Source organism: Geospiza fortis, unplaced genomic scaffold (assembly GCF_000277835.1).
Source record: "Geospiza fortis unplaced genomic scaffold, GeoFor_1.0 scaffold23, whole genome shotgun sequence".
Lineage (NCBI taxonomy): Eukaryota > Metazoa > Chordata > Aves > Passeriformes > Thraupidae > Geospiza > Geospiza fortis.
In genome coordinates this window covers 6,580,884-6,588,885 of record NW_005054303.1, presented here as the reverse complement: position 1 = coordinate 6,588,885, position 8,002 = coordinate 6,580,884, and the positions used below count along the sequence as shown (strand labels likewise).

The 8,002-nt window shown below is 45.8% G+C and overlaps 1 protein-coding gene across 1 annotated transcript in view; it reads right to left on the bottom strand.

The window, feature by feature from the left end:
• Positions 1 to 444: 444 nt before the first annotated feature.
• EXOC3L4 (exocyst complex component 3 like 4) overlaps positions 445 to 8,002 on the bottom strand; it is a 20,434-nt gene continuing 12,876 nt past the window's right edge. The window contains exons 8-12 of the mRNA XM_005417899.1: positions 6,696 to 6,810; positions 4,620 to 4,742; positions 4,186 to 4,338; positions 2,661 to 2,782; positions 445 to 607 (exon numbers count right to left, since the gene is read on the bottom strand). Of these exons, the coding sequence (XP_005417956.1) occupies positions 445 to 607; positions 2,661 to 2,782; positions 4,186 to 4,338; positions 4,620 to 4,742; positions 6,696 to 6,810 (676 nt within the window). The remainder of the gene's footprint in view (positions 608 to 2,660; positions 2,783 to 4,185; positions 4,339 to 4,619; positions 4,743 to 6,695; positions 6,811 to 8,002) is intronic.

Sequence of the window (8,002 nt, the reverse complement as noted above, 5' to 3'; positions counted from 1 at the left end):
AGTTGCTCATGGGCACTAATTATGAGGGAGGCTCTTGCTCTGCTGCTGTATAATTATGCAGAGCACAGTCCAAGCCTTAATATAGCGCTGAGGCCTTAATATAGCCCTGAGTGAGCTGCTTTTGGTTTTCTCCTGTTCTTTGAAAATATATTTAATCTTATACCAAACAGTGGAGCAGCCTCCTAGCAGTAGAATCCATATGGAACATGAGGTGGACACCGTGCCTGGGCTGGAGCTGCTGCCCAGGAGCTCTAACAGGAGGTTGATGTCTTGGTGCATTTGTTGTCTTTGGATTTTGAACTCGGGGTAGCAAGTTCAGGAAACCACTCCTTTCTCCACAGCAGTCAAAAATTTGGGTTTGCAGAGGAGCAAGGTGGGTTAGCAGATTTTGGATCATGTGTAGAGGCAGTGTAGGAGAAGGCAGGATGCTGACTTTGTCCTGTGTTAGAAGCAGCTGCAGATTACTGGAACATCAATTTCAGCGAAGAGTGTGCCGCCCTTCCCTCTGTTGGAGCTCTCCTGTGCTTGGCACACTTGCTGCAAAATCGCCGCTCTCCTGGTGCGCCCTAGCCCCCGGAGCGCCAGGATGGCCAGGATGTGCTCCTTCCTGTAGAAACCAAACAAGACCTGGCTCAGATCTGGCCAGCAAAACCAGCCCAGAGCAAGTTGGTTGTTGTGAGCAACCAGCAGCTGTGCTGGAGACAGAGTAAGGCTCTAGCAAAGTGCCAGGGACCAACCCCTCACCACACTGGAGGAGCCACCAGGATGGGAGTCTGCAGCCTCTGGAGGTACCAAACCAGCGAGCAGCAGCTCCTGCCACACCACACTGATGGGACAGCCTCCTGCTGCTGGTGCTGCAGGGAATTTCCTCCTCTCTCTCCACACCCGTGATGCCCTTTGCGTGTTTTCCAGAGTGGCTGTGGACCTTTTGTGTAATGATTATTTTGAGATGACTAATGGAAGTGCTAATATTTAGGAAGCTGATAGACACTAATTAGATTAGAGCTGGAAAGCCAGCTTGGAAATATACTCTGTTCCAGTAATCTCAGTGTATACAAATTCAGCAAGGTCTCTGGGAGCTCAGGGGAAAAATTAACAGGGACCTGAACAGGAAGCAATGCAGGTCCAGCAGGTTCCGCCTTGTTTTCCAAACTTCATTGTTAAAATGATGTTACTCAATAATGGAAAAGCAGAAATTAAATAAACCAAGAGGACAAGCCTTAAAACCTGGGTTGGGTCTGAGGCTAATGATGAAAAAGTAGCACAAATCACGGCCTTGTAAATGGCTTTTCTGACTGGAAATTTGTTTTCAAATAGCCGTCGTTGATGATTAGCCGTCATTTACCTCCCCCATCCTTCCCAGAACAGGCACTGCCTCTTTCATCTTAGTCTAGCCACTATGATTAAACCCTTATTGGGGTTTATTTATTTGTTTGGTTTTGTTTGGTTTTTTTTGTTTGTACCTATCATTTTTGTAAGATTGGTATGATAACCGAGGAAATTGCTCAGGAACAATTGTTCCTTTACATGTCCATGTCTTGAATTCCCCCACACAGATAAGCCTGAAGAATACCTGAATCACCCAAGTTAAATCTAGTTATGAAAAATTTTGAGCCTCAGTTTTGGGGAGAGGTGAATATATTTAACGTGATCTTTTTTCTCAATATTTGAAGATCCACTACAGTCTTCTAGCAATTAGTTAAATCTTATGGATTATTTTGATTGCATAAATGTCATCCAGTGCTGAAACTTTTGGTGTTTTTTGTTCAGGTTTTTTTCTTTTTTTCTGAAATTACTCTGATGAAATGGAATTTATTGCAGTCTGTACTACTGATACTCATTCTCAGTGGTTGAAAGAAGAGCTGTAGAAGAGAAGGTAACTTCTCATTTGCAGCTGCTTAGCCATGCACAGAGCTAGTCACTTTCTTTACTTTTCCAGGAGTTTTAAATTTTCCAGATGCAGCCTTGGAACAGAAAATGGAAAGTACAAAAGAAAGAATTTGTAATTTATTCCAAAATTTAATGGTTGTGTTGAGGCCGTTTCAGAAATTGCAGCTGAACTGTGTCAATGGCTGCCACACTTTGAGGTCTGAGCCTGGGAACGGGAGACAAACTATTTGCTCCAAATCTGGACCCTGCAAATTGGCAAAGTGATACTGGTGACGTAGTGGAAAGCAAACTGGAGCTTCACTGTGAAATACGATTCATTTAGAGCAATAAAATGGAATTCAGTGATAGAATGCATGGGAATGGTTCAAAACTGTTTCAGGGGAGCTCTAGACTTGACATTATGAAGCATTTTCTAAATGAGGTGCTGGAGCAGGCTTGGACTGGATTATCACTGCAAGTCCCTTCCTAATAGACTGAAATAGTTCTATTCTATTCCATTCCATTCCATTCCATTCCATTCCATTCTAAAATGAAAAGGCTTTGAAGGTAATTTGTGTGCATTATATGATACAGCACACAGGGGGAAAAAAGAAAAAGTATGCAGCCCTAAAGAGAGAAAAATAAGTTGGGATTCCCACTGTTGCTGGCATCCTGATCTCTAATGTGTGGCTACTCACAAAGAGAAGCTGAAGGGCTCAGCCCAGGCACAGGAAAAGCTGGTGCTGTTTGGGATGGAGCCCAACAGTTCTGGCATCTGCCAATACACATACCTGATATCTGGATAGTCCTGGCACAGCTCCTTGACATATGCCTTGATCTTGTCTTTTTTCTTCTCCCCAATGATACTGGCAATGTGATATATGACAGGGAGGAGCCAGTCAGCTTTGGAGCCCTGTGGACAAAGAATCACACGGGGACATCAGGGACAGCAGCACCTGCTAAATGCCTTTTTCCCTGCGGGGAGAGCAGGGCAGTGGGATGTAGTGGAGTGACCAGGACTGGTGCAGGCAGGACAGGCTGCCTCAGGCAGGCAGCAGGGTGCTGGGTGGCAATGGCAGGGCACCACTGGGGGCTCTCCCAGACCTGACCCTGCACTTCCTGATTCCCACGAGCACCCAAGCAAGGCAGACCCCGAGCAGGGCATTGTGGCTGTGGTCCAGCATAGTAGTGGATGCCAGAGACTTCACCTCCTGCTGCCTGATAGTTTTATGTGCCTCATCTCTGAGATGGGATTTAGTGCCCTAGATACCTGACTTTCCAAAAATCCAATTAATTCAGCTTTGACTTCCCTGAAAATCCCAGACTGTTGCTGTGAGAGATGGAAATGTTAAAGGTTAACAACTCAACCAACTGCAATCATTGTTTTTGACCTACAGACCCCTAAACTGCAACAATCAAGTCTTGTTGCTGGATCTACAGGTGGTGATACCTTCCTCTCTGCTATCTGCTTTTATCCTTTCTTTCTTTTCCTTATATATTTTCTTAAGTGATATTTTTACACTTTTATAATGTTATATTACTAGAGGTAATAATGACCAAAATGGCTACATACCTCCTTTTTATTGTATTCAAATTGTTTTAAAATAAACCAGACATACACACACACATCCATTCATCATCTATCTATCTATCTATCTATCTATCTATCTATCTATCTATCTATCTATCTATCTATCTACATCTATATATCTCACACCAGTCATTCAGTGTTGTGCCACTCTAATCTGGCCCAAGGGATTTATTAACAGGAACCTCAGTTACCCCACCTTCATGGTTGGGTTGTAACAGTTGTCCTGTCACAAAACACTCAGACTGCCACCACTTTTTCCCCACACCCTGCTGTACACAGACTCTGTGCCCAGATGGAACTTCTCATGGGACTCAACTCCATGAGCTGTATCCAGGTCAGGGATCCTTTGGTGACAAAGTGCATCCCATGGCCTGAGGGAACAGGCCCAGGAAGAAGCTGCCACAGGATAAGTGTGATGAACCATGAGGACATGAACCACCCTATGCAGAGCTCCCTGGGAACACGTTAAAACACCAGGTGCTGCCATCAGAGAGCTGCTGGTTGAACGTACACAAGCTGCCAATGCAGAGAGGCTGCCCGGCTGGAAACCCACACCATGAACCTGCAGTAACCGTCCTGCTTGCTCTTTTTTCAGCACTTCTTTGTTTCTTGTGGCTTTGTCCTCCTCAAGAGGTGGTCTCTGCCTGGTCTCTGTGAAGCCAAGTGGGAAAATTGCACCTCTGGGAGTGGGGCAGCCAGGGAATGCCAGGAGACAACTTCCATACCTGATCAATGAGTTCATTGTGAATGATTGCAGCTTCCTGGCTCATCTTTCTGCTCACTTGCTGACATGTATCCTTGTTCATTTTCCATCTGGGTTTGATGATCTGTGTGACATATTCCTTCACCACGTATTTATGAACTTCATGTAGAAGCTCCTGGTTAAAAAGAAGCAAACCTCATGGGGTTTTTTGTCCATTCAAGACCAAGGCAGTGAGAGAGGGCAGGGAAAGCCCTCAGGTCTTTGGCAGAACCTGAGGGCATGGAGGAGGTACAGGAAGGCAGCACACCATCAGTATACACTCACTCATACCTGCAGCCCCCAGAGTTATAAAGAGAAACCACTGTTGCAGAGGAGTCTGCAGGTCTTACCACAGCCTGAAAATGATGGTGTGGCCTCTCAGCATTCCTGTGCCCAGGTGTGGGACTGGCTGCCTACCTGCCCCAGGGGCTCCCTCATGTGCTGCAGGTGCTCTGAGAACTGCGAGACTGCCGATGCCAGAGAGTCCGGCCTTTCCGTTGCCAAAATCCAGTTCTTGGTCAGGATTTTCTTAAGGAGTGGCTGAAAAAAGACCAACTCACTGATGGCACAGGTATGTTCAGAGTAGCTGGTGATGGCCTAGCTGAAGGCACCCAGCTATACACCTGATCTAGGCTTGAACTGAAAGCACAGAGCACCCCTCTGCATGAAGGCACACGAGGAGCAGGCTGGGTTTCTCTCTCCACCCCAGGCAATTCACACCCATGTCTCCCCTTCCTGGGTAGGCGTCCCAGTGCAGAGAGGAGAAGCATCACACCCTGAGCAGGAATTGTTTTGGCATTAAAGGCTTATTTAGGATACCTCATTTTCTTGCTCTGTGCCACCTTCTGATTCACCAACTCTATTTCTTTAGGTAAATAAATGTGTTTTTCTAATGTATTGGGGAAGAAAGAGATGAGAATGTTAATCACAAGCAACTCAGGCATGACTAGAACAGGCTGTGGTGGGCAACCATGCCAGTGTTACATGGAAACGAAAATTCCCTTAGTAGTGAATCTCTTGGAAATTAGCCCAGTAATCCATCACCTCTACAGCCTTCTCCATAAGGAAATGAAGTGTTTGTGTTCACAGTCCTTCCAGGAGGCTCTGTGTACTCCTGCAGACCTGTATGAAGTCTTGCTGGGATTTTCCTTCTGCTCCTTGCTCTGATGTGGTAGTGGGGGGAATGGCAGCTGGGAGCATCTCCAGCTTTATGCCTCATGGTTAGGGATGACATGGGACTGATGGCACTGTTTTCCATCTGTCCTGGGTACAAGGTACTCTGACTAAGTGTCCTTAACAGGTTATTTTCTTTTGTTGGGTCCCTAGAGCTAATGTACCTTCATATAGAAACAGCAATATCTGCTAAAGACTTCTGGCACCTGGGATACCCTTCCCTAAAGGTCAAATGCAAAATATCCTTTCTCTGGCATATCCCTTTTTCTCTTCCCAGCTCTCATGATCTCTGTCTTTAGACTCCTGGCAGTCTCCTTCCCAATTATCTCCCCCCTTGCTGTGCTCCAAGCCTGCCTGAGAGCTGTTTAGAAATGCTTTGACTCTGCCTCTCTCAGTTCTCACGACATTTCAGCTCTCTTGCTCAATGCCTTGGCTCAGGGCCTTTCCTTGTCTGCTGCTTAGGCTCCAAAACAAGATCTGCAGTCACTGGAAAGTCCCCTTGGCCAGGAGGGCTTGGCTTAGGTTGGAGAAATTCCATGATTGTCCTAGTTTCTGGAAGTTATGTTTGGGGATTTAGAAAGTGAATTAGGATAAGTGAGAAGGGGTGGGACCAAAGGCTTGATTTCCCCCATCTCTTCTATAATACCAGCTGGAGCTAGCAGACCCCAAGTGGCTGAGAGCAGAAAGGTTCATCTACAGCACCTGAGAAGCACAAACTTCATTGCAGCATGTTGCCTTTTACACCTCTTAACACAAGTCAAATTTTATCAGAGTTTTATCAGTTGACACAAGACCTTTAGCATTCTCATTCTAGAGCAATCAGTCTTTTGTCACCATGGAAACAGCCTGGAAAAATCACCCTTACCAGAATGAATTCTGTCCTATCTGAAGAGGTTTCTGAGAGACTGTGATGGTAGATCTATGAATCAGTAAGTCAAAGTCCTGAAAAATCCAAATTATTTGATAAAAGGAAAAGTGTCCCATTGGTGGTGTTCAGATGGCCTCTCCCGTGCTTCACTTCAGATAAAATTTTCCCCACTGCTTTGCTTGAGAGACTGGAAGCTGCTAAATATCCTTTTCTTTTGATTGCTAGTAACAGCTCGAAAAATGTATCATTACTCCTAGCAAAAAATTGCCAGGATGCTGGAAGTGTTGCTTTTTAAGGGGGATTTCCACAGGTGTTAAATACATTTTGGAAGGACCATAATGTCATGTGCTGCAAAATGAGGTTTAGCTGGTGAGACAAGGGAAGGGCAATGACCCTCAGCGGCTGCACATAACCCTTATCATAAGGAAATAATGTGGCCAAGATCCTCTTACCTGTGTTTTTGTTCTTAATTTTGTTAAAAAAATATTTGTGAAGTTCCTTGTCAGAGCTGCCAAAATCTTCTGCAGTTCCTCAGTATCGACTTTAAATGCTGTTTCCAACCCTGACCTACAGAGAGACAGAGATCACCAATGAGTTAAGGTTAAAATGTAAACTATTACATGGCCCTAAGCATCTTATCTGGATTGGCATGTTGGATATTATTTTTAAATAAACTTGTGTTTCTATTACTTCCTCTTGGAAACACTTACTGAGTCCAAGTAATGGCTCTTTTTGCACAATCCTGTACACTGAAAATTATTCATAGATGAGTAACTGTGGTTAAAAACCCCCTCAGATTTCCTCATCAGGTGCAGTGACAGTGCAGCCATGCAGAGCAGTTGCGTAGGCCAGTTGCTTTTTCACTTGAGCAACATCTCTGCAAAATGATTTCCAGGTACCTGGGAGAGAACTGGGGGCTGTGGGGGGAAAGTAAATAATAAAGCCAGAGAAGGGAAAGCTGCTGACCCCGTGTCCCCCAGAGCCTGTCTGATTCACTCCACACAATGTCCATCAGCATCAGCTGGATGGTAATGACAGGGATGGAAACCTGTGGAATTTCCTAAGGACAGTGCATACTTCTGCAATGTTTCACCTTACAAGAAAGAAAATTTCTGAGAGGTTAACGAAATTCCTTGCATGTGTGTGTGCTTTAGCAGCATTGTGACCTCCTGGCTTTCTTCTCACTTTCCATCCCTGTCCCACTGTAACATGCTCAGTGTTGGTAAGGAGGGGAACTGAGGCAGCACCACCACAAAAAAAAAAAGGCATCACCTGTGATGCCTTGAGCATCCCTGGATGTGCCACATCCACTGCTGTAACCACAGAGAACAGCAGGTTCCTGTCACTGCCCAGATTTATATGTCTGATGCTGCCCTGGCCGGACTGCAAGGCACCCAACACCATCCCTGTCATCCCAGGCTGGAGCTCAGGACTGTAACTCTGATTGAACACCTGAAGTCTGGGTCCAGCATCCCAAGAAATTGTGCTGTTAGGACACCTACCTCTGCCCCACAAGTCATCACCCCAGGCTGATGAAGGTTTAATTGACTCAGGAATAAACTCATCACCCAAACACTGCCAGCTCCCTGCCTGGGGCTGGCGTCTCCCTTCAGCCCCTCTCCATTGCCCAGCAGGGAAGTGGCAGCAATGTCCCGCAGGGGCAGCAGGAGGCAGGGAAATCCATTTCCTCGGCGATGTGAGCATTGCTGGGGAGACCGTGCCATCTAGAGACTTGTTGGCGGTAGTGCTCGCTGCGGAT